General features: G+C 43.4%; 1 protein-coding gene across 1 annotated transcript in view; it reads right to left on the reverse strand.

Annotated features, from left to right (window-relative positions):
• The window catches only part of cmip (c-Maf inducing protein), a 99451-nt gene that overhangs the window by 30328 nt on the left and 41171 nt on the right, over positions 1 to 27952 (reverse strand). Inside the window, exons 2-10 of the mRNA XM_084334585.1 lie at positions 18386 to 18511; positions 14468 to 14518; positions 12759 to 12920; positions 12350 to 12391; positions 11444 to 11506; positions 10797 to 10877; positions 9158 to 9261; positions 8432 to 8536; positions 3263 to 3694 (exon numbers count right to left, since the gene is read on the reverse strand). Coding sequence (XP_084190711.1) covers positions 3263 to 3694; positions 8432 to 8536; positions 9158 to 9261; positions 10797 to 10877; positions 11444 to 11506; positions 12350 to 12391; positions 12759 to 12920; positions 14468 to 14518; positions 18386 to 18511 — 1166 coding nt within the window. The remainder of the gene's footprint in view (positions 1 to 3262; positions 3695 to 8431; positions 8537 to 9157; positions 9262 to 10796; positions 10878 to 11443; positions 11507 to 12349; positions 12392 to 12758; positions 12921 to 14467; positions 14519 to 18385; positions 18512 to 27952) is intronic.

Consider the following 27952-nt stretch of genomic DNA (forward strand, 5'->3'; position numbering starts at 1 on the left):
GATGCATACAGTCACGCCAATATGATGATTATAATAAGTCCCTGCAACATATGTTTGCATTATTAAACCATGAAGATGCTTTAAAAAATAATTTAACGAAAATGTACTAAGAGTAGTCTACTGACACACTAATAAAAAAAATTATTTACATCTAAGACAATTTATATAAAAACTCTTGGGTGCCTTAAGACTTTTACACAGTACTGTTTTCTATCCACTTTTGACTATACCTTGTAACCGGTAGAGCAGCTCTAAAATAGCAATGACGTCATGTAACCACAGCGCGACTATTTCACTGCATTTGCCCCTAAAAATAGATAGAATTAGTCATTGATAATAGATATGTGCAAACTGGAAAAAGTTATTTGGAGGCTTCGCGCAGTGGGCGTGTCAACACGCAATTGTCATTTCATAATAAACACATATCACTGCGGCGCACAGCAAGTTTCAATTTCAGTTCCTGGCATTTTTAACCAGTGGAGAAAGGGAAGAGATTTCCCTATCGTTTTTCTTATATGAATTATTCTACGTTAATAAAACATACCTGGTGATCAACTACAGTTTGCCGTGAACATTATGATATGTGTGTAGTGTTCTGATAACGACGGCTGGGCAGCGGGAGCTGGAAGCTGGATTTTGCGAAAAGCATGCAGCTGCAGAGCCGCAGAGCGGGGCCTGCACAGTGCAATACTCCAATTCAGCCATTGGCAATTCAGCCGTTGGGTGGGGGGCGCTGTTGAGCGGGCCTGTGACCGGACCTGAAAGCGCCCCTGCTCTGCGGCTCTGCAGTTGCATACTATTGGGATTCGTTGGGAGCAGCACGGAGTCTCGACTCGGGACTTATTTTATTTGGAATATAATGACTGTATACGCAAAAGTAGCCTAGTTTTAAGTTAAAATATTATAAATCTACATGCCTTTTGTATCCAATTTGTATGGATTAATTTAGGAGTGAAATGCGAATGAAGGGTTGAAATCAGTACTCGCAAGCTTGCCCACAGATATTATTTTAAACTCGCACGGACTAAATTAGGGCGCAATTTGCGACCATCTCGTCACAGTGTACAGCCCTGTGCTCTGTTGTTGAGCGAATTGTGGGCGGTGACTACAACCAGTATTATTCACGTCAGCAAAACAGTCAAATCAGAATGGCTTAGTTGAGTGAGGGAAGATCTCGTGAACTCGAGACTAGACTGATGAGTCAATATGATAATTAGAGACACAGACCACATTGATATAATCCCCCATTGCTAGGAAACAATGCTAAACACTGGAAAAGGCCATTTATAATGCTAAAAAACTATTAGACTGACCTGCTGTATCCAGCTGCTATGCACCATGCAGACAGCACCATGCAGACAGCACCGCAGACAGCACCACAGACAGCACCATGCAGACAGCACCGCAGACAGCACCACAGACAGCACCATGCAGACAGCACCAGACAGCACCACAGACAGCACCATGCAGACAGCACCATGCAGACAGCACCACAGACAGCACCACAGACAGCACCGCAGACAGCACCACAGACAGCACCACAGACAGCACCAGACAGCACCACAGACAGCACAAAGCAGACAGCACCACGCAAACAGCACCACGCAGACAGCACCATGCAGAGAGCACCATTTACATACACAATAACTGCACATGAACCCATATAGATGGATACATGTAGGCTACAAATGCATGTACTTTAATGTATACACATGTATCACACACAGAATCAGAAAAATACTGTCAGACTCATTCCAGTGTGGAGCAACACGACCAACGAGCCACACTTTACACACACCCTTACAGTCTGCACACACACATACCCTTACAACACATACACAACACTGTAGGTGTCATTCTACACCTTAATAGACCCTTCAAATATTCTTATTATTAAATAAGAAGAAAAACCCAGAATTGTACCCTTAAAAAACAATTACAACCCCTTAATTGAAATGAAACCCCTTAATTGAACCCGACATTACTGGTTCAGGTGTTTAACCTCAGACTGAAGTGAAAGCATGTTTAGGGTTCTGCAATGTTTTAGGTTTTACTACACACAGCGAGGTGGGATTTAAACCACACAATCTCTCAGTGAAAGAAACGTCTACCTACCAGTATCTACCCTGTGTTGCCCATTAAGAGAATTGGCCTATTCACTAATCACAGAAGACACATTAATGTCACATCAGAGGGAGGCAAATGTCACTCTCTCGTCTTTCTTTTAAAGAAAAGGAGAGAAAGAGACAGATAGAGAGAAAGAGAGACAGAGAGATAGGCAGAGAGACTGAGACAGAGAGATACAGAGAGATAGAGAGAGTGTTGTAAAATCAGTTGATGAACGTCATACCTAAGTGCTGCCTTTTCATTTACCCATCAAACCCTTCCTCTCCAGGAGACATTTTGTTTACGAACATCATGAATAAAGTAATTCCAGCCTTTCTGCTTTGCTGACATACCATACTTTAGTGCTTAACTAAACTTAACTAATGCTAACAGGCATAAAGAGAGGCTAACTAGACCTTTACAAACTGAACGAGTAACATTCTAAAAGTAACAAACGTTCTAAAACAGGAAGTACGTGTGGGGCCCAAGCTGTTCCCTAGCAACGCAACAGATATGCATCTATAGGGAGGTGTAGTCTGACGTCACTTAGTTTCCCGCGCGGTCCACCCGTATAGGGATTTATCATTGGGGAAATGTATTATCGGCTATTGTAATAATTCTGCCTCATGAACATTGGCAAGCTTTCCATTTTTGCACAAAATGAGTTCCCTTCCATCACTAACATTATTGTTTAAGCCTTTTTGGTTGAAATAAAGTTAGTTATAAGGTGCTTTAATTTGTCGTAAAAAAACAACTACACTTACCAGTAGAACGCCTGTCATTCAGTGCTGTCGCCTAATACACGTCACGGCCATCGACAGTTGCGCTGATATCAAGCTAATGTTAGCGCCAGTCAGCAGCGCCAGAGTGCAGTGTAGTTCCTCAGTGAACGAAACCATAAACGTTGTTATTTTGCTACCTTTACGATTAATTGCAAATTTGTTCATGTTGAGCGATTGTGGATGAATACACACAGAAAGGTACACCATGCCAATGTTCATGCTTTATTTGTTTTAAACGAGACGATTTAGAAATGTGTCCATTGGAAATACATTGCGATTTCAAGAGGGGTGGACCGCGCGGGAAACAGCAATGACGTAACCACTACACCTCCCTATAGCAGACCGGTGCTGCAGACGCTACATTTCCAACTCACAGCATCTTGAGGATGAGGGCGAAGCAGCCGAGCACGCGGTCGGCCTGGGCGGGCAGCTGGATGGACAAGGCGTTCAGTGCGGGGCTGACCAGCAGGCAGTCTATCAGGTTGGGCTCGCTGTCGCCCCCCACAGGCCCCGCCTTCCGCCGCGTGTTGGCCGAGTTGTTCCTCTCCAGCTCCACCAGGATCTCGCTGGAGTTGACGATGGAAGGCGGGGGGGAGAGGGGCAGCGAGGGCGGGGGGGAGGAGATGGGGATGGTGGGCGGGGCGGGGTTGGCGGAGGCGAGGAGGGGCGGCGGAGGCGGGCTGGGGTTGGCGGAGGGAGGGGCGGGCGGCTCGGGACGCAGCAGGCGGAGGGGCAGCGGCGGCTTCCGGTCGTGCTGCTGCTGACAGCCGTTCCTGATCTCCTTCAGGCTGGGGGAGTTATCCCGACTGGAGAGAGAGAGGGAGGGGGGGGAGAGAGAGAGAGAGAGAGAGAGAGAGAGACAGAGAGAGACACAGAGAGAGAGACACAGAGAGAGAGACACAGAGAGAGACAGGGGAGAGAGAGATAAATAGACAGGAGGAGAGATAGAGACAGAGAGGGAGACAGGAGAGAGATAGAGACAGAGAAAGAGACAGGAGAGAGATAGAGAGAGAGAGAGAGAGAGAGAGAGAGAGAGAGAGAGAGAGAGAGAGAGAGAGAGAGAGAGAGAGAGAGAGACAGAGAGACAGAGAGACAGAGAGAGACAGAGAGATAAATAGACAGGGGGAGAGATAGAGACAGAGAGGGAGACAGGAGAGAGATAGAGACAGAGAAAGAGACAGGGGGAGAGATAGAGAGACAGGAGAGAGATAGACAGAGAAAGATACAGGGATAGAGATAGGGAGAGAGATAGAGAGACAGGGAGAGCGATAGAGACAGGGAGAGAGACAGGGAGAGAGAGACAGAGAGACAGGGAGGGAGAGACAGAGAGACAGGGAGGGAGAGCGATAGAAGGAGAATTTTTATTGTGCTTTTAAGGTGTGTAAACGTATTTCAGCAGATGAGTATGACGCCGTTACACAAACACACAATTAAATTAAAGTAGTCTGCCGTAACACATCAACAAAAAAGAGAGAGAGAGAGAGAGAGAGAGAGAGAGAGAGAGAGAGAGAGAGCGAGAGAGCGAGAGAGCGAGAGAGCGAGAGAGCGAGAGAGAGAGAGAGAGAGAGAGAGAGAGAGAGAGAGAGAGAGAGAGAGAGAGAGAGAGAGAGACAGACAGACCTAGATTGGCTAAGTGATCCCCCCGGTCACAAATGAAAACACTGAGGCAATCAAAGGCCGCCCAGTATCAACACACTGCAGTAACGTCAATACACATTCAGAATAGTTTGGACAATAAGTGGACTGCAGTGCATTCCACAGTCTGGACGTTGTGATGAAGGAACGAGAACGGGCACCAATTAGTAACAAAGAGAAGAATGGAAAGAGAGGGGAGGAGAGAGAGGGGACAGAGAGAGAGATAGAGAGAGAGGGATGCGAGGGAGGGTAAAGCCAGGAGAGATAGGTATCTCAGCAATTGCTCCCAGGTGAACAAATGTACAGTATCGGAAAAAAGTAGCCAACGGCTTCTCCTCCCAGGAGGGTGGTGCCCGCCGGCTGAGAGGATGACGACAACAGGGAACACTAACCGGTGGGACACGGCTACAGTCAAAAACAAGGCCTCCAGTTCAAAGCAGACACGAGACAAATAGTCTTATGTCAATATGAAATAAGCTTTTGAATGTACTTTAAAAAAAAATTAAGTCATGACGTGTGTCCACCAAGAGATGTGTCTCTAAGATAATCCTGCGAGTGATTCATGAATGCATGAAGAGTCACAACAACATGGTCTGTGAAAACAGACCACAGACAAATAGTTTTACATCCAGAACTGGTGGGTAGACCTCTTTGATACAAAATACTGACAGTGTGCCACGGCTAAACATTAGTTTCAGATGGATTTCTAGGGAGTGTTTATGCTTTTTTTGGACAGCACAGTAGCAAATGACAGGAAACGTGTGGCAGAGAGATGGGCACCAGGCAGGCGGGACTTGAACCTGGGACGATGCGATTACATGATACGTGCCTGGTGAGCCCTGACCATGTGTTTTGTCTTGTTACTTGTTTCGACTTAGACTGGTAGTGTTAATGATAGCAGTAGAAATTGCTTATTTAATCTAAGTCAAACTCTTGCATGTGAATTTACATACAAATGTATAAATCAACTATAATATATAATAAAAAATATATATATAATTATTATCATATATTATAACAAAACAGTATATAAAACAAAACATTATATATAAATAGGCCTGAATAGGACAAAACAAATTTTTTTATATATATATATATATATATATATATATATATATACTTTTTCTTATTATTTTTTATATATTTCAACAAATCTGCATTGGGCAGATGTGTATCTCAGTGTGTACAGCAATTTTGTTTTAAAGGGTACCTAAAACAAATGACATAGGCAAACTAACCCCCTGGAAAACCCACCCAATACCTATCTTAGAATAAAAGTCTGACCATATAGATGAAACTCTCTCCACATGTTTCACGTTTGTAGGCTTTTCTGAAATGCGCAAGTCATTCCGTGAACACATGCACGTGTTTATAGAAACCACACGAAATAAATGATAATAAAAACCTCTGGACTCTTAAACAGTGTCTGTCTTAAAGGGTAAGTAAAAGAAATGACGTGGACAAGCTAGCCACCGTGAAAACCAACAACTATGTTTAGAAACCCTGTCTCCTAAAGTAAAGAAGTCATCTCGAGTCTGTGGATGACATTCTCTCCATGTACCCAGTGAAACATTCTTGTGGGTTTTTCTGAAACGCCAAGTCATTCTTTAAGACATGCCCATAATATTATTTATAGGCTATCAACAAAAAAAATTATTTATTCCAGACCGGGCCCTTCAAAGGTAGCATTAAAAAAAAATAATAATAATAAATAAAAAAAAAGGGTAACCGCAAGGTCAAGCTAACAAATCACGGGTGTGGAACTGGATACATCTCTTTTGAGGTACCCCTCTTACATAATAGATCATCCGTTTTACGTTAAGAGTCTGACTCTGTGGATAACATTCTCTTCCTGTATGTAGTGAAACGTGCTTTGTGGGTTTTTCTGAAACTGTAAGCTATCCTGTTGCTCTGCTAGTAATACAGTAATGCAGTAACACACAGGAGTAAGAGGAGCCTGGTCCAAACACAGTAGTGTGGCCAAGCTTTACGTAACATGCATTCAGGTCTGAAGAGGAGTGTGAACAAGCGGCTAATCTAGCCCACAGGTGTAATAATATTCTGTATCGTTATTACCTACATTGCATTTACCCTTTTCTTACTCTCTGCATTGCTTTTATGTCTATTTTTACTGCTTTACTTTTTACTAAGAACTTTGGGCTGCAATTCTTTATTCTAAACAAATAAAGTTTGTTATTATTATTGCATAGGTTTTCAGGCAACACTTGGACATACATTCATAGTAAGCGGTGTTAGAATTCTAGGAGGATGTCATTGTTAGGATGTTCATTTCTCAGAATTGTAATTTCTCATGTGGACCACCAGCCTGTCAGTCTGTCTCCAAGTGACAACAGTCTCAATATGGTTGAACCCTTTCGGGTATGACTGAGATAGAATCTTTAACATCTGAACACTCCTAATGATGGCATCACAGCGGTGACTGACCATTTAGAGCTATGGAGTTATTTTGCCTCGTCTCCACCAGCCTGGGTTTAGCTGTGCTATGTTTCCGTTATAACAGAAATACCACAATACTAAAATTCCACCGTCCAGCCAAAACTAGTTGTCCAGGTGTGATTGAAAACATGCAAAACTGTATGGATGAACTGTATGGATGAACTGTATGGATGAACCGTGTGGATGAACTGATGGATGAACTGTGGGTGATCTGAGATGAAGAGTTTGGATTGAACCGGATCAAAGCGGTTTGTCTCGTTGTTTAAAGCGCTATACAAACAAAGTGGACTTGACTAGGGTGAAAAGCAAGCTGTGAGCTCGCTGATTGGATAGATCCCCTATTGTACCATCCATAACCAGATCTCCAGATATGACTGAAAGGATACATGGATAAATACTGTATAACGACTGGAAGGACTGGAAAAGTGAGTCGAGCGTAAAGATAGAAAATATCTCAAACCCCGCCCTTTCTCTTAACCCTTTTCTCGCCAATGACGTGTTACCACGTCATTCCTCGCCATGCGTAATCTGCCAATGACGTTTTACAGCGTCTTTGAGATCAATATTTCAAATTTCTGTCATGGTATTCATATTTCACCCACGGATCCTTTGACTGGTGCTGTAGATCTCCGCTCAACTCTCCAACGCTTCAATACCGCCACCTGGTGGCCGACCGGCGAGTTGCAACCGGATGTCGATAATTGTGACGCCGGTGTGTCTCCCTATTCTGTCCGGACTCCATCTTGACACACTGGATAGCGATCCGTTGCCATAACTCAATAAACAACATTATTTGGACGTATATAGTATTATACAACCTGGAAATGCATTGCATAGATCAACATCCCATAATAGCAATCTTTTTGCTCCACGCGCTACGAGGAGACTGGGGTGAGTTTCAGCCTGTTTGTTTACCATTTTCGATACAAACTGCTCTGATCTATATATCACCCATACTACATGAATGATTTAACGTCGGCCACGGACTTATAAACGACCCCCCCCCCCCCCCCCCCCCCCTCCGGTCAACCGCGCATGATGAGTCATAACGTCTGGGACCTTGTACAGTTGAAATTTTTTATCTGGCGTTAATCGGTATCAAATTGCATTTGATGATCTAATATATGCATTTATGGCTATAACTCACGTTCTATGAAATACTGCAGAAAACGATAAAAACATATTTATACTCTAGACCGTATTTTTGTATGAATGTGTGAATGAAAAAGTAAAACGTTCCTACATCCTGAACGATAGATAATCGATGTTGAATGGGCCATAGTAATGTCAATTTAGCAATACAATTTAAAAAGTTATAGCCCTGCAAAGTAGGTGAACATCTCCATAGACAAATAGAGCTGGCAGACTGGCTACAAGGATGGATATAAGCGTGGCAGAGAAAGGGTTAATCATCCAATCACAACACAGACGATCTGTCTCACATCACTGACCTGTTGATGAACTCCTCGTAGCAGGAGTAGATGGCAGCGAGACACACCGCCACAAGGTTGGGCAGGACACGCGGGTGAGGACACTGTCCCGTTGGACCGTGCATGCTGCAAAAGACATGCGAGGACACGTTCACTACATGGGTCCAAGCGTCACCGTGGTTACACAGACTATTCCGCCTTGAGAGAGTTCACGCACTGAACCAGTCCAGACGAGGACTGACTATAGTCATCGAACACAACACAACCGTGTCTTCTTCAGAGCGATACATAGAAACAGAGGACATTTTAAACCTTCCGACAATTGGAGGCCTGTGGCTTATAGGCTAGACAAACGACAAACGAACGGAACATACGATTCTGCGTTTGTTATTTTGGGTCTAGTTACTCTAAACATTATGGAAATAATTTCATATCATGTGTCTATATTGTTGCCCATTTAATCTATAGCTCAAGAACCATAGCATCTTGTTCTAACAGATGATACGAGTACGAAGATATTTTTACACCCAGATTCCAGACTAGATTTACCTATTTTGGATGTCTGCCTCAAATGTTTACTAGCCAAAAATACAAATAGCCACTCTGGCTGGAGACAAACCTGTCTTAATTTAGTATTTCCTAATCTAAAAAGGACTTTGGCAGCTGAATAATTACACTAGGCACCGAGTCCTGTGGGTAGTTGACTGGGAAGTTAGCATCATTCCCTATTAAAGTCCCGTCTCTCACCTGTGGATGAACTTCTTAACAACTTCCATCCCAGCGTTGAGCTCATTGAGAGCCAGGATGTACTCCTGAGTGAAGAGACGCAGTCGAGGGCACTTTCCAAAGTCCTGACGGGGGGGGGGGGGGGGGGGGAGATACAGAAAGACTCAGTATAACATACAGTATAAGAGATAAACCGGTTTATATTGTTCATTTTATCAATGCTTGGTAATCTTTTCTCATTCAATTATTTTTGAGTATCACGAAAAGCTCTGTATCCCTTTCACTACCACACTACCAAATGGTTAACCCTTTCACTGCGACAATACAGAAGGTTAACCCTTTCACAACCACACTACAGAAGGTTAACCGTATATAGTGTGGTAGTGAAAGGGATATATAAAAATTATGTATCGTTATTATGTTATTGCTAAGAGCAAAAAGAGGGGATGAGGAGGAGATGGGAAAGCAGTAAGAGGTGCAGCATCATGGACAGACAAAGAACCTGGAAAGAAAACCTTTAGCACAGGGGGGCCATAGTCATAGACTTTGGGGGGCCATGGGCAAAATGATTATTTGGGGGGCACTTCCATTTTAGATCTACACAGCAGAGGGCCGCAGCCATTGCCACATTTTGCCGAAATTACGTTTGAGATGGTGATTGACATTTGGAGGGGCCATCTGATTGGCTGGCTAACCTCCCTACAACCAATTGGTTGGGCCTTCAATCAATATTTCAAAAACAATTCTGATTAGTTGGGTGCCCTATTAACTTTTATAATAATGCAGGACCTCTTTAGGGGGTCTTTAATCGGCATGCAACGAACTGGACATGCAATTGGAGCGGCACACACAGGATACACACACGCATTGTCTTTTTCTCAGTCGCCGATGCGATAGAGTCTCTGTGCCTAACTTAAGCACAGTACCTAGCAATAGCATTAGCCATAATGCCCCTGGAATGCACCGGGGAAAACCCCATTCATTGCCAAGCCTGACCACGATGAGTGGGTTGGTACTCGTTTGCGGATGACGCTTACACCTCAGAAACACAAATTGAAAATCGACATTGGTATTTTTTTTTATGATTGTTCCTAAATAATGAACTTCTTCTGTACAATAATGTGATACTTTGAGTAAATATCATGATTTGGGAGAGAACGGTCCTTTTTACTGCAAGGCACACGCTGTTTGGGCTGTGTTTTAGCTTGAAATGGGTCCTCCTATGCTAGTGTAACCATGTGGTGTTGTGCAGTTCCTCGGTTGAGTTTCCACTGTTGACCTGTTTCCTTCAATACAGAATGATCCATAGCTCAAAGTCATAGGTTTATTGTTTATTTGGATCCCCATTAGCTGTCACCTAGGCAACAGATATTCTTCCTGGGGTCCACGTAAAACAAAAACACAAGCCGGAGGCACAGGGACGACCATGTGACCTTGTCCCACAGTCATGGTTCTAACAGGATCTGGAAGACGACTCTGTGAACAGATACCCAGACAACAGACGTCTGTGCAGCAGCACGGAGACAGGAAGTAGTGAGCGGGACTCCGAGAGAGGGGTGCAGAAAAGTAGAGAGACGGGAGGTGGAGAGAGAGAAACAAAGTGATCCGAGAGAGGGAGACAAGCAGCAGGGGAGGAGAGAGACCGTGTCGTCCATCTCACCATGTTGTGTTTGAGGATCCTCTGGACCACAGGAGTGAACACTTCAATCACAACCATCGACCGCGGCCTCTCTCGACAGTGCTGGAAGACAACCAGACATCAGTCCTCCACTATACTGTACTACATTGTTATAGTCTATATATATTTTGTTATTATTATGGTTATTAATAATAATAATAATAATCTTTATTTGTATAGCACCTTTTATACAAGAATTGCAGCCCAAAGTGCTTCACGAAAGTAAGAATAGATATAAAGATAGACATAAAATGCACTAAATCATAAAATAGATACAATACAATAATCACAGTGTGGGTGTAATAAGTGCAAAGTGGCAGAATCAATGCATTAAATGTTTTTAGCTTACTTTTGAAAATATTGAGTGAGCTAAACTCCATAATTTCCATAGGCAAGGTGGTTCTATAGCTTTAGTGCGTAATTAGCGACGGCTGCATCCTCGATTTTTCTTTCTTCATTTTTCTTGTACATAATATGTACTATGACGCCTCAAACTGTGGTACATTGGAGCTCAGATTCCCCCACAGGAACAATTCAAGTTACTACAGTAACTAACTATATAACTATACTATACCAAATTATACTATATTATACTATATTATATGCAGGGGTCACAACAGCAGTCTCACCTTGCAGAAGAACTCACACAGGTCTGGTGGTGGGTGGTTGTTTTCCAAAAGAGGAGCAATGGCCTATACACACAAACACACACACATACACACACAGATCAATACAGCTATTTTCCCAAACCTATCTTGTATTTACAGTGGCCTTGAGCCGGCTGTATAGGCCAAAAGTCTAGTCTAGGCTGCCAGCTGCACCCTTGCAGCTCACTAGGAAACGACCTCCGCAAACGCCACACGCCATTCTTCGAAAAGATGTGTTATTTTACACAAGATGTCCTTAAAGGGAACTCACACCCACTTTGAGAATTCACACACGTTAAGTGTGAATTATTTTGCACCTATGCACCTATACACCTAAACATGCAGTCTTGAAAAAAGTGGGATTGGAAAACGGCACCCATCTAAAAAAGATCATACCAGTCTTTCCGACATGTGGGCTTTTTATCATTACTGTATTTATTAAAATCACTTTCTGCTGATTCACCACTACCATAGGCTTCCATTCTATCTGGAAATGTGTCTTAAACGCCACATGAACCCATGAAAAGTCACCACATCGGGCTAAAATGCCAGGCTAATATCTGCGTTGATTTTCCTGAAAAGTTTAACTTTCTCCCCCTAAAAAGTGGCTCTGTTGTGCCTTAATACGGTGTCTAAAAAGGGAGAGGAGGAATTCTTCCTTAGATACTATAATCACAACGGCAAAACAAGTCACACATAAGATGTCAGCATGACATTTTAGTCACACTGCATGTGGTGACCATCTTCGGCAGAAAACAGCGAGCACATTCTCTCAGGAACGGTAAAAAGCTTATGAAAAAAGAAGGTAGCCCTGATGACTTGGAAGTTGAACCCACACGTCAGAAAGAATGGTATGGTCCACATGGCAAATATCAAATATCAACTCACCACAATGATGTTCTCATGGTCCTGAGGGCTGAGGTTCGTGTTCTGGCACAAAAGAAGAGGGGGGGGGGGGTTAAGAGACAAAATGAAAACAGGAGGGAGAAGATTTAACATACAAAACGTTATTGTCCATCACCACAAGCAAGCAGGGCTGATAGCAAGTGGTAGTTTCAACAAGAAGGATGATACGCTATGGGTCACAATAAACTGATAACAATATGCTTGTAAGAGGCCAACCAAGTGTGTGTATGCTTGACAACTACAAAAGAGTGTGTATGCTTGACAACTACAAAAGAGTGTGTATGCTTGACGTGTGTGTGTGTGTGTGTGTGTGTGTGTGTGTGTGTGTGTGTGTATGCTTGACGTGCGTGCGTGCGTGTGTATGCGTGTGTATGCGCGTGCGTGTGTGTACCTCGGCCAGCAGGGTGGAGATGATGTGCAGTGGGGCCTGGTGGATGGACTCGTCCTGGAGAGGGGAGGTCAGGGCCATGTCAACCAGAGCTCTGATCTCCTTCAGAACCACCTCCCAGCGACTCGGGTTGTTCAAGACCTTACGATACTTATAGATCTTTTTCTACAAGGAGATACAACACAGCAAACATTGTTATCATGTTATCATATTTCACCTGTACTACCATACAACCTGCGTTGTCTGGGGTCATTAAATCCCCAAGATTGACCACTATCCGATCGACCGGTTCCTATGTATTAATTAAAGACAATTAAGTTATGTGGAATAAGCATGTGATGTAGTTGATGTAGTAGTAGTAGTAGTAGTAGTAGTAGTAGTAGTAGTAGTAGTAGTAGTAGTAGTAGTAGTAGTAATAACAGTAGTAGTAGTCTAGTAGTAGTAGTAGTAGTAGTAGTAGTAGTAGTAGTAGTAGTAGTAGTAGTAGTAGTAGTAGTAATAACAGTAGTAGTAGTCTAGTAGTAGTAGTAGTAGTAGTAGTAGTAGTAGTAGTCTGGTAGTAGTAATAACAGTAGTAGTAGTAGTCTAGTAGTAGTAGTAGTAGTAGTCTAGTAGTAGTAGTAGTAGTAGTAGTAGTAGTAGTAGTAGTAGTAGTAGTAAAAGTAGTAATGTTCATGGAAAGTATTTAGAAGTGACTCAGAGTTTTGGGTTACATTTCAATTTTCTTGTTTTTAAATGTAAACCATTCTATCCTAAACCCAGCTATGTTTGAATGTTTGGTTGACTAATGAGGCTGAATTGTCAAACTAATTCTTTCATCACCATCTGAGAGAAAACACTGAACTAAAAAAACAACAAAAACTAAAACTAAAAAACAGTCATTTTAACATGATTACTGTGCAAAAACCTGCAATAGCTTCTAAGCTTTGAGAGGGACAAAATAAGATAACAGATGCAATACAGAAAAGAATAGTAAGAAACACATATCAGCAGTTATGCATGCATACCTAGTGGTCATAGTTTTATAAGAAACACATAGTTTCTGCCTGAGTTTTATAAGAGACTCGTCGTTTCTGCCATCAGATATCATTACCTTACTCATCTCGTCTGTTTATTTAATTTTAATAATTTATAATAAAATATTCATAATATTGAGAATTATATAAGTAGATTTACATTATTTACTGCCATGTTTTGATTTACTTATGTTTTTACCTGTGCTTTACCAGATTTGTATACATTTCAATATGGAATATGTACACACAGCATAACTATCCTCCTTCCAATTTGTTGCTCTCAGCAGTTGGAACGAGATGCAAAAGACTTGGACAAATAGATAGAAATGGATTAATTATTACCTCGTCCTATCTGGTTTGTTCTTTTTGGTTTATTTTATTTATTAATAAAAAGAAATGTGTCCCCTTTTCCCCGTTACCCTTCGAGAGGTCCCTTTGTCCTCTCGCCAGGCTGTCATTGTAAATAAGAATTTGTTCTTTAATTGACCTGCCTGGTTAAATAAAGGCAAAAAAAAAACAGTATAAAAATACATTAGTAATATGAAGCCACTGCAGTAAAAAAGGCACTTTGTGTGTGTGTGTGTGTGGGGGGGGGGGGGGGGGGGTGTGAATTGGCCTCACAGGGACGCTTAGGGTTCCTTTAATAAGGCTGATGACACTAATCAATGAATAGTTGAAGACGGGCGGAAACCCTACCTTCCACTGCAGGGAATGAAACCACTGGTCCCTAAGGTAGCTGTTGGCAGCCTGTAGACAAAAGCAAAACACACATTAAATGTTTCATGTCGAATAGCAAACTATACCAGAAGGTTCACTGCAGTTTAAGGACATTTAAGTAGGGATGCCCCGATCACGTTTTTTGCCACCGATACCGATCACCGATCGTCTATGAGCCATATCGGCCGATACCGATAGTTTTTGGCTTTATAATTTTTTTAATCATTTTTTTAATATATTTAAAAAAAATTATAAAATATATATATTATATAATTATACTTGTAGTTGTATTATCTGCGAGACATCGCCACCACGCAACAAGTAAAAATGCTCGCTATCTGCAAACAGCTCCACTGTCTGTGTGTATAGTATACTCTGCTTTGGTCAAATCACATTCAGCATGCCCTCAGCTAGCCCCTTTCGTGACTGCGATGCAAGCCAGGGGCTCGAATACGCATCGAATCAATGTTATAAGACATTGATATCAGGAGCTATCTGTAGCTACTGCTAGCCGGCTAGATGACGTTAAGACAACGATTCAGTGAACTATTTAGTTTACTGGGACATTTCATATAAACAGTGAGCAAGCTATAACACTGAAGAAGGAATACATATTTCCGAAACATGTTTGTTTCAGGCTGCCATTAAATTTTGAACCTGAGAGTGCTGGTCTGGCTTCACTGCTTCTTTTATATAAACAGTGAGCTAACGTGAGCTACCTAGCTAACGGAGGTATCATGCACTACTAGACTATTGCTGGAGCATTTGTTGATATCAGGAGCTATCAGTAGCTAGCCGGCTAGATAACGTTAAGACAACGCCTCAGTGAACTATTTAGTTTACTGGGACATTTCATATAAACAGTGAGCTAATGTGAGCTAACGTGAGCTACCTAGCTAACGGAGGTATCATGCACTCGACTATTGCTGGAGCATTTGTTGATATCAGGAGCTATCAGTAGCTAGCCGGCTAGATACCGTTAGACAATGCCTCATGTATTAAACTAAAAGTGAATAGTTGACTGGGTCATTTAGTTTAAACAGTACTGTACTTAGCAGTCTGTACTTAGTAGTCTGCTAAGAATTGGATCATGTTTTTCGATCGGTTTTCACGATCGGCGAAAATAAAGCATTATCGGAATTCACCGATCTCATATTTATACTGAATATCGGCCGATACCGATCGCTGGCCGATCGATCGGGGCATCCCTACATTTAAGGATACAAAAAGAATAGCACCTGCCACGCCGACTCTCAACCCGTTACAGCCACAGATTACAGCACAAACAAAACCAACTCTTAGGTGCGTGCGCACACACACACACACACACGGACACACACAGACACACACGGACACACAGTCGCATAGAGAATCAGGAGCGCAACACACGTGACCTCCGGCAGAGTGAGTGGCTACAGAGACCCACGGGCCTGTAAACAATACTTCCTGCCTCAGCGAGCCGAGTCAATAGTCCTAATAAATACTACAGTCCACAGAGGAGACAGAAAGGGGATGGTTGTCTCCGTCTTTACTGATGGCCTTATTGTGTGAAAGGTTCCCTTTGTCTCAAACACAAAGCGCAGGGAGTGAACAGAGTATAAATGATACTGTTGTGTTATTTCCCCCCACGTTGTGTTTGCACTGCTTTCTTCTTACTAACCCGTCTGAATGACTGTTGCCGGTAAATTACAAGCGATACATACGAAGCATAATAGCTCTGAGGTTATGCAAGGCTCGGGCGGTGTGTAATTAAAGTACCCTGGTAGGGTTTTTGAAAAGGAACACGCCAGCATTATGGGAAATGCACTTACGGCCTTCTCCAGAGTCAGACAGGAATATAAGATACCAATTTCCTCTCTGTGCGTTCAGTAGAAATCTATGTGTCTGCAAGCTAGCCTAGCTTAGCACAAATGGATGGAAGCGGATAGCTCAGCCGGAGAGGTATTTTTGGTCAACGCCTACTCGCCTAGGCTAGCCACCCCCTATCTACTTCCATTAATTTGTGCTAAGCTAGGCTAGCAGAGGAAATTGGTATCCATCTTCTTGTCCGACTCTGGAGAAGACGGTAAGCACATTTCCAATAATGTTGGCGTGTTCCTTTAAGAAGTCGCTTCCCCAGCATGACATTGATGAAACTGTGAAGTATACAGCTCAATCTGAAAAGTGTCTCGTTACTAGACTTCCCATGCAGTGGTGCCATTTTAGAAAGTAAGTAAGAATGTGAAGTATGGTGATGTGGGTGACAATACGTCACAGTGTTTCCCGCACACAGAGGCCCCCACCACAATACCAGACAGGCGCACCGCAAATAGATTCCCCCAGACTGACACTGTAACATTAAAAAAGGCAGTTCCTGCGTCTTTTTACCAAAAGCGTGTATCTCAGATCTGATTCTGCACCACCGCGAATAACAAAAGTAACCTCCGGTAAATACTGGCGTTAAATAAATATTAAACAGAATTTTATGGCCATGATTATACTAACTATTTCCTGCGTGTGATAGATGTATTTGATCTTTATATGCTGAGCATATGTTCAGCAACACCCTGCGACACACTCACACTGGAGCTTCCCAGTACAACCACAGTCTGACACCGTTGACCACTAGGAGCTGCCCAGTACAACCACAGTCTGACACCGTTGACCACTAGGAGCTGCCCAGTACAACCACAGTCTGACACCGTTGACCACTAGGAGCTGCCCAGTACAACCACAGTCTGACACCGTTGACCACTAGGAGCTGCCCAGTACAACCACAGTCTGACACCGTTGACCACTAGGAGCTGCCCAGTACACCGTTGACCACTAGGAGCTGCCCAGTACAACCACAGTCTGACACCGTTGACCACTAGGAGCTGCCCAGTACAACCACAGTCTGACACCGTTGACCACTAGGAGCTGCCCAGTACAACCACAGTCTGACACTGTTGACCACTAGGAGCTGCCCAGTACAAGCACAGTCTGACACCGTTGACCACTAGGAGCTGCCCAGTACAACCACAGTCTGACACTGTTGACCACTAGGAGGAGCTACCCAGTACAACCACAGTCTGACACTGTTGTTGACCACTGAGCAGCTCTACCAGAGCAGTTTGGAGTGCCTTGCGCAAGGGCATTCCAATCACATTTCCCCTTGTTGGGAATCGTACAGGCAAGCTTTCGGTCACAAGCCAGCCTCTCTAACCGTGGAATTGTTATCCAAAATAAATGTATATCACAACATCCAGATGCCCTTTTTTAACAACATAAATCACAACATCTGCTTAGATAGTACTGTATGAAAAATCACATGTCAGACAATCCAATCCAGATAATCCAACCGATGGTTTATCATAGTGGTCATGTGTGGTAATGGGAAGTGTGATACAATCAATTGATACTGTAATTGTCCCCCGACATTCTCAGACATTTTAGAAATAACTTTGTGAGAAATGTAATTGAGACTGCAAAATTGTGTATCACAATTCTCCATATATAATAAAAAATCCATGATACAACAATATCGCAGTTAAAGACGATATCCATATATATATATACACTCTATGGATGTATTGCCCAGCCCTATCCAAAGCATAATCCATGTAGCCCTGCAGCCAGCAGACAGAAGGTAGGCAGAGCCCGGCTCACCATTAGCCCCGTGTTATGGTTATCCAGCCAAAAGGATCTGCACCAGAGCTGCTCTTTGGTTGACGTTTGGCTTCATGTACAACAAGCGCCGTCTCTTTCAAGAGTTTCAGAACCATTTCCTGGACATTTCCACCGATGTCGAGGTGTCTAGCAGCAGGTACACCGTGCGCCGGCTCTGTGTAATGTTTTATTCATGTTTAGACAAAACGTTTTTGGATGTGTGTTAACCCAAGGGTTCAGGGCAGGGTTTAAGGGGCGGGGGCGGGGTACCTGCAGCAAGACGGTGCCTCCGGGGAAGCTGAGCTGGACACAGTATTTGGGTGCGTTGTCCCACGACAGGAGCTGTAGGTCCTCTATGGCGCTGTAGGACAACGATGTCTCCATGTAGCCTGTCGGCTGGAGGGAGGGAGAAACAGAGAGAGAGAGGGGGGGGGGGAGACAGAGAGAGAGGGGGGTACAGAGAGGGGGGAGGAGAGACAGAGAGAGAGCGGGGGGGGGAGATACAAAGAGAGATGGGGAGAGAGAGAGAGGGATGGATTACTCTACCATTCATAACATTTACAGTGCATACAGTGTATTTAAACAGAGCTCTGCTGGTCTGCCAGCGGTGAGCTGTGTTGTTGCAGCCAGTCAGCTGGAAACACAAGCAGCAGCAGACCGTGTCAACCTGCCCCGAGCTTAAATAAAATCGACAAAATGAACATGAATCGTGATTTAACTGCGGCTCAAAGTTGTTGTTTTTCAGTGCCTTTATTGTTTGAGAGGCTCGAGTTTGTGCGCAGCCTACTTCTGTTTCCTGCTAGATTGACTCTGTGTCTGTCATCAACCACCACTCAATAGATCCAGATGCCAGCTATCTGCTGGAGGTCGGCTACACAAAGACAATATAAGAGACTGCTGTTTATTTATTACACTGAGGTCCATGTCATGTTCATATTTATTACAGAGATCCATGTAATTTTCATGTTTATTACACTGAGGTCCATGTCATGTTCATATTTATTACAGAGATCCATGTAATTTTCATGTTTATTACACTGAGGTCCATGTCATTTTCATGTTTATTATGAGTTTCTCAGTGTGGCCGACCTTCATCAGAACATAAATCTGATTAGCCCTGCCTGAAGCCTAGTAAGCCTAATATCTCACTTGGCCTGAAGCCTAGTAAGCCTAATATCTCCCTTGACCAAGCCTAGTAGGCTAAGCCTAATATCTACCTTGGCCTGAAGCCTAATATCTCCCTTGACCTGAAGCCTAGTAAGCCTAATATCTCCCTTGGCCTGAAGCCTAGTAAGCCTAATATTTCCCTTGGCCTAAAGCCTAGTAAGCCTAATATCTCCCTTGGCCTGAAGCCTAGTAAGCCTAATATCTCCCTTGGCCTAAAGCCTAGTAAGCCTAATATCTCCCTTGGCCTGAAGCCTAGTAAGCCTACTATCTCCCTTGGCCTGAAGCCTAGTAAGCCTAATATCTCCCTTGGCCTAAAGCCTAGTAAGCCTAATATCTCCCTTGGCCAGGGAAGAATCCTCTTTGGCTGACCGGTAGATGCTCCTCCTCACATACTGGAGAGACCCGGGTTTGAATCCAGGTGTTACAATCGTGCCGTGACCCAGATGGATTTCCCGAAGAGGAGGGTGAATGTAGCGGAGAAGCCCTGTCTGTAACTTAACAAGCCTAATTATCATGACCATTAGAAGGTCTCTTTCCCATCCTACATCTTCACTGTATCTGAAAAACACAGGCACACAGACACATATGCACACAAACTTACACTCAGTTAGCTTGATGGCTAATCTCCGATCCAAATGGTAAAAGGACTACATTTATATAGAACACTTTTTATCAAAAGCGCTTCACATTCACACACCGACGGCGGCGGTGACCATGCAAGGTGCCAATCTGCTCATCGGGAGCAGTCAGGGGTTAAGTGTCTTTCTCAAGGTCATTTCCGACACGCTGCCAGGAGGAGCCGGAATCGAACAGGGAACCTTCTGATTACCAGACGACCACTCTACCTCCTGAGCCACTGTTGCCCCTCCGAGTCTCAAGGGAAACAACGAGTGAAAGACGATCATCTAAAATAAGAGCCGCATCTGCCAGACGGACCAGCAGTATTTCCTCCAGACATCACCGTCTCATCACTTAGGAGCCGTTATTAACGATGGGAGAGATTAAGTGAACATCTACACAAATAGACTTCACGAACGTCACGCCAGAGCCAACCTCTCTCTCCCTCTCCTCCCCAACTACAGAGTCCTTATGTTTTTTCTCCCTCCCTACTGCCTACTGTATGTCCTGAGACTGATACAATCTTTGAAAAAATACATTACATCCATTACAACTTTTCACTGTGCGTCACGTTGTTTGTAGAGGTAAATCTATATTTTATATTATAGCTATGTATCCAATATCAATGTCAATTGACAGTAAGAACCTTCCATTCAAGATGCATAAAAGAAATATTTTTTTCATCAATACGTTCACGTTTTATACCGTGGTGAATATGAGTGTTATATCGGAATGATCTGGGATCATTCCTGCAAGGCTATTTATAATGCGCTAAGCTAATAACGTTAAATCCATTGCCATTTCGTCCCTACATGCAACAGTTAAAAATCCAAATGCATATGATCGGAATTATGTTCCATCATGAATGCATGAAATGGGGGGGCGGGGGAAGTCGTTTCTGATTAATTGATTGCCAATAACGGCATTCGTTATTACCACAACATAGGCTGATCTGGGGGATGGCTATTAAATCCTTGCACGATCAAGCTGAAATTGACGACAAATTGCTCTTACCTTTGGCCGGTTGGATTCCAAAAAGAATTGTCCAATTATTTGATCTCCATCTGGTAGATCATATGTCCATTGGCCCATGCCATAATCCTTTACTGCATAATGAATTCGGCATCCCAAGAAGTATTCCATGCGATCGAGTGAAGCCCTCGCTTCAGACTAACAGAAATGTCCGCCCGGAGCGTAAACAGTGTGACACCAGGTCTGCAACAGGGGTTACTGCATTCTCGAGACAGCGCCACTACCAGGATCTGGCCGGTACTGCACTTTGAGTCGCAATATGCCTTTTCCAGCCAAAATACAGCTCTGTGACAGTGAATAGGATATTAATATAAAAAATTATATATTGCTCGCTGCCAGGTGAGAAGAGAGCCACTGGCTGTCGCCGCACGTGTCGGAGGAAGCGTGCGGATACTTCAGGGTTCCCTTGTACCGACCAGTAGGAGAACATGCGCACAACAACCAGGTAGGGGAGAGGGGGGGGGGGGGGAATTGGCACAACGACTAAATTGGGACGGGGAGAAAACAGAGAAAAATCAGAGAAAGAGTGTAAAAAAGAAAAAAGAAAAAAAAGAGTTGTGCCCTTCCTGATGACTTGTCATGGATAAAAGCGTCAGCTAAATGACTAAATGTAAATGTAAATAAAACATATTACCTCCAGTGTGAGAACTTAGAAGTAATTAAAATGGAAACGTATTACCTCCAGTGTGAGAAGTATATAAAATGTAAACTTATTACCTCCAGTGTCTTCAACGCAGACAAGTTTCAGAGCACATGTGCAATTTATCTATGAAGTTTAAATGGGTTGTCTTTTCTAAATATATATTTGCTTGTGTCCTATTTTGCGCCTAATACCTAATAGATACCTGTGTTCTTGTATGCAAGAGTGTGTGTGTGTGTGTGTGTGTGGGGAGGGGGGCACCCAAAGAAAGAGATAAAGAGAGAGAGAGAATATATTGTATTTACATCAGCATGACTGGCTGTTGTGTTTCTGGTCACATGGTGTGATATTATGTGTCTGCCTCTCTACAGTATAGGAAACTACATCCCCCCGTCCCCCAACAACAGGCTGTTCCCGCATCCTCCCTCTGCTGGCCCTCTTATCACAGCAAGGAGTCAATCTAGAGTGACGTAAAAGTCGCATGAATTCAGATATGAATATGTTCAGACTGAGGTTGCACTGCATCTGTACTACAAGCTGTATGTTAAAAAAAACGAATCGGAGTCACATGAGCAAAAAATATCTCTGGGCCGCTTTTGCCTGCAGTGTGAATGTAGCCGATGCAGTGCAGAGGGGGGGGGGGGGGATTTTTATAGCTCAGTGGTTGTAACTGATGGGAAATTAAGTTTTAATGGATTATCGCTACTGGGAAATGGACTGGCGCAGAATCCAAGTGGGCCTCCGAAGACGCGTCACTCTCCATCGCTCTCTCGCTCTGGTTTCAGTATAAACAGGCTGCTCAACCGGCTCACACCGCGACCGGCCCACGCTGCCGGCGGCCTGGCAGCGGCTCGGACGGGCAACACGCCTTCGTGATATGGACCGCGTGTGTTATTACAAATAAAGTTTTATTATTATTATTGCTATATCGTAGCCACAGCTGTGGCCGTCTGTGCAGAGACGAACCTAGACCAGCAACAGTTCTTCAACAGTTCTCTCTCTCTCTCTCCATCACCAAGTCAAGCAGAGGTTGTTGTCTTGATTTGCATCCATCTCTCTCATTATGTCTCTCACCCTCCCTCTCTCTCTAATTATGTCCCTCACCCTCTCTCTACTCCCCCTCTCTCTCGCTCTGTGTGAACAAACATACAGTTCCTCTGCACTCCTCCCTCTGCTAAAGAACAAACATGCCTTTATTTATTCCTCCCTCTTTGGCCGATGCACAGATGAGTTGTCTCTCTCTCTCACACACTCCAGATCACACAGACAATCTGCGTTGTGAAATCTCACATACAGGGGCTTTTAATTACACACAATATCCACAGTAAATATTAATCCTGTCTTCCTGTTATTTTCCCTGTCAGGCATCTTGTCTGGCGCTGGTTGGTCCTCACTAACCTTGCATTGTGGTTGCATGTGGGCTCAGGTGTACGCGCTCACATGCCACAGCCACACACACGCATGCATGCACATGAATAACGAGGAGAGATGAAAAATAAACAGGGTAAATATTAAAATCGGCTTGCAGAGAGAGGGAGAGAAAGAGGGAGAGAGAGAGAAAAACATTTAAAACATTTATAAAAAAAAGAGATAAACAGGATGTTTTGGAGACAGTATTAAAGCAAGGAGTGAATAGAGGAGACCAGGGACAAACATACTGATAACCACTATAGGTTACCAATACCATAGATACAACATCCTGTAGGGTACCATAGATACAACATCCTGTAGGGTACCATAGATACAACATCATGTAGGGTACCATAGATACAACATCCTGTAGGGTACCATAGATACAACATCATGTAGGGTACCATAGATACAACATCCTGTAGGGTACCATAGATACAACATCCTGTAGGGTACCATAGATACAACATCATGTAGGGTACCATAGATACAACATCATGTAGGGTACCATAGATACAACATCCTGTAGGGTACCATAGATACAACATCATGTAGGGTACCATAGATACAACATCATGTAGGGTACCATAGATACAACATCATGTAGGGTACCATAGATACAACATCATGTAGGGTACCATAGATACAACATCATGTAGGGTACCATAGATACAACATCATGTAGGGTACCATAGATACAACATCCTGTAGGGTACCATAGATACAACATCCTGTAGGGTACCATAGATACAACATCATGTAGGGTACCATAGATACAACATCCTGCAGTAATCTCGCTCTCCCTCTACTACTTTTCTATCCTTCTGTCCCTTTCTATTTTGTTTTCCTTTCCTGAGGAAGAGTGGAGCAGGCTATGACACCATCCTACTCTCCTCTCCTCTCCACAATGCTGCGTCGCCATAGAAACAAGCGATGGAGCACAGATTTTTGTTGTTGTTTCCAGGGAGAAGCGGATAAAGAGAGATGTGTAGAAAGGAAGAAAGAAAAAGAAAGAGTCTTTTCACAGAATGTAGAATGCTCATTTTTCCTCCATGTTGGAAGACACAATGGTTGCTATGTGCAAAACAGTGGTTGCTAATCTATGTGTTGATATTTCATTCATTCAAACCTTTATTTATTCTTGAAAAGACAATTGAGGTCACCCTCATTTTCAATGTTGTCGAGACTTTAGACATTTCAATGCATACATTTTTACAATATAATAATAATAAATATGAATAACTATCTATATAGCACTTTTCACACAGCAAGTATAAATTAACATAGGCATAAAATCAGCACACAATTGACAGAATAAAAAACAATGCATAGATTGCAGACATAAGAATAGGTATAAAAGACAATAAAAGTAGTGCAACGTAAACGTGCAGACATAAGAATAGGCATAAAATAAGTACAATATGTTGCTCGAAGGCATGTGAAGTGAACCCCCCCGGAACAGCCAGTCCCCCAAACACCCAATACATCAATCCCTACCACATCCCCATCCAAGACACACCCCCCGATAAAGCATGCCATGACCGAAGGAAAACACAAACAGCCCACGCGCCACTCACAACGCCATGCACGGCGACAGGAATGCCACCTGCGCGTATTTGAGAAATATACCAACACAAATGTTATACATCCGTGTCTTACTACTGGATCTTGTTAACAAGTCACAGTGGAACAGTAATATTGTGTTTTTCCAGTGTTTTATCTACTACAGCTTCACCGAAATTAGGCATTTTCTTTCAAAAGTGGCAACCAATGGTTACAGGCAGCCATGCCCGTATCCTGAATGTCCCCAAAGGGATTAATAAAGGAACACTTGACTTGACATCTATCTATCTATCTTTCCAAATGTTCACTGTTTGAACTCCAGTCTGATCACCAGTTTAGATCTTTAACTTGACAACATTCTAAATGATGCACCCCCTTTGAGTTTCCTGTTGCAATGTTTGTTAATACAGTCGCGGACAGGAAATGAACAGGGACCAAAGCCGTTGCCCCTAGCAACAAAGTAGCAACAGAAGACTTGTGAAAAGGTCTGATCTGATCATAACACGTCACTTGCCGTCACATCATATTAGATTAGATTCAAATGTATTGTCGTTATACAGCACAAGTGCAAATGTAACAGTATTTCTTTTTCTGTTAATATGAGATGAGTGCTTTAGGATTATGATAATGCAGTCATGAAACAGTAGAACCTTTGCACACTGCCAGACTGCCTAAAGTGCCTGAGTGTAGATGGACACCTGCATGTAGATGGACAGGTGCATAGGAGAAGACAGTGGGCAAACAACACAAGGGACAAAGAGCAACTGCGGACCCGTCTTCTTCACTGGCAGTGACAGTGGCTCAGGCGGTAAAGCAGTCGCCTGGTAATCTGAAGGTTAGGGTTAGACAGTGGCTCAAGAGGTAGAGTGGTCGTCTGGTCATCTGAAGGTTAGGGTTAGACAGTGGCTCAGGAGGTAGAGTGGTCGTCTGGTCATCTGAAGGTTAGGGTTAGACAGTGGCTCAGGAGGTAGAGTGGTCGTCTGGTCATCTGAAGGTTAGGGTTAGACAGTGGCTCAGGAGGTAGAGCGGTCGTCTGGTCATCTGAAGGTTAGGGTTAGACAGTGGCTCAGGAAGTAGAGCAGTCGTCTGGTCATCTGAAGGTTCCCAGTTTGATGTCCTCGAGCCACTTGAAACACTTAACCCCCCTAACTGCTCCTGATGAGTAGGTAGGTTGGCACCTTGCATGGTCACCTCCGCCATCGGTGTGTGGATGTGTGAGTGAATGGGTGAATGTGAGGCATGAGTTGTAAAGCGCGTTGGATAAAAGCGGTTATATAAATGCAGTCCATTTACCATTTAAAACGTGTTTATTTGTGTTTCAGTACCAGGACCTTCACCATCAGCTTATCCGATTATTATAACCAGATGACGGTCGTTGTACTGAAACATTGTTCCTGTGAGGTTTTTAACTGAAAGAAGACGGTTGCTCTTTAGTTTCTTCCATGATATTCTCGTAGCCGTTTCATGCGAGCGAGAGACATTTGGAAACGTTCCAACACAAAACCTCCACCGGAATGTTCACGCAGATGATGATGTTGCCATGGCAACACACCAGCTTTCCGAGTGTCATGCACCACACCACATGTTTGTTCCCATGACGACAACTAGGGCTAAAGTGGATGTTAAGATTTAGGCTGAACGTTGTTTCTAGCGAGCCTGCCGTCCTGCAGGTGTCCCCTCTAGTTTGCCTTGCGCCGAGTTTCTCCTGAACGACAATGGAAACTCAGTTCACCAAATTACATTTACGACAATGGAAGGTGCTGGCCCCCCTGAGAGGCACCAACAAGTCTAAGGCCCTGTCCACAAGTATACAGATATTTCTGAAAACATTAGTATTTTATGCAGGTTTATCAGGACCATGGAGAGCTCTAGGGATGTTCATAATGGTTGTTTTGATTATAGCCTTCTATCCGCCGTCATTAACCAGATGAAAACCGGATAGCCGTGTTTTTTTTCTTCTTTTACTTAACGTGGTTCCAAGTGGTCTGCCGTGCCACAATCTGCCCAATTCACATTCAAATTCTCTCTCTCTCTCTCTCGCTCTCTCAACACGACAATATACATCTATCCAACGTTACCAGAAGCCATCTGTACAACATAGGCTACACACAGCGATCATCCATGAGTTAACACTGCTGCTCATCATCATCAACACTTGCTAATGTATAATGTTAGCCAACTACAAAAATACAGCGCGCCTGCATGATGATGACTGTAATTTACTCATCATTAGTAGCAACACTTGTAAAACTGATTGAGACTAATGTCCACAGTACAGTCTCCAGGCGGAGACAGATGTTGTGAAAATGATGACGCACAGACGCAGACACTCTTGCTTCCAAAACAAACACCATGTGCAGCAGCGCACTGATATTGTTGCATCTTCTGACACAACAATGGAGCCAAGTAAACACTATATGTCCACAACGATGGGACTTATAATCGACCAAACTAATTTCACCACACAGCACAAACGCCCACTCGCTGTGGGGGTTTACAGTGATGCTCGTCGTAAATCATCCTTATTGATCATCAACACTACTCAGAGAATGGCAAAAAAAAGCATGCATACCATTTTGTTAATTTGTCTGAAACAGCCCACAAAACATCCATGGAGCCATCGGTCTCGTTCTGCTTCATAACGTTATTCCCAGGGTCTTTCTTGGGCAGTATTGTATGTCCTTTCCTAATCCATGACCAGCCAGTCCTTTGATAGTGGCCAGCCTGTTGATTCTCATTACTTTGGCCTGCAAAGGTCTGACTAGTTTGAAAAGCTCTACAAGTATTTTTTACATTTCACCAGCTTTCCACTGTGTTGCCTACTTCACACAGTTTACAATTGGCTAACGTTACTTCACACAGTTTACAGTTGGCTAACGTTACTTCACACCACCTAGCGGCACGGTGGTGTAGTTGTTAACACTGTTGCCTCACAGCTATAAGGTCCAGGGTTCGATTCCCACTTGGGGACCAGGTTTCCCCGGGGCGCGGCCCCACGCCGCAGCCCCTATCTGCTCCCTTGGGGGGAAGGACGACGGGATGAGTAAAGCGCAGAGACTCAATTTCATCGACGACCCAAAAATTGCATGTGTGTTCCTGTGTGTGCCGCCCATCACATGTGTGTCACTGCATGATGAATAATATAGACTTCTTCAAAAAGTCCAGTTTATATATATTTACAGTTGGCTAACATTACTTCACGTGCGCTCAATTAATCTTCCACAGTGACAGTTTAATACACAGGCTTGCACTGTTAGAACTCAACTCAAATACTACACAGAGGCATGCGCAGTGTAGTGAAAGGTCTTGAGATATGTGTGTTCAGGAGAGCTAGTAGACAGAAATCTTTTTCCGTCCGTTTGTTTAGACGGAAATCATTTACTCCACTCTAAATCGAAGGCATATGT

The sequence above is a fragment of the Notolepis coatsorum genome, assembly GCF_963971535.1.
Source record: "Notolepis coatsorum genome assembly, chromosome: 18".
Classification (NCBI taxonomy): domain Eukaryota; kingdom Metazoa; phylum Chordata; class Actinopteri; order Aulopiformes; family Paralepididae; genus Notolepis; species Notolepis coatsorum.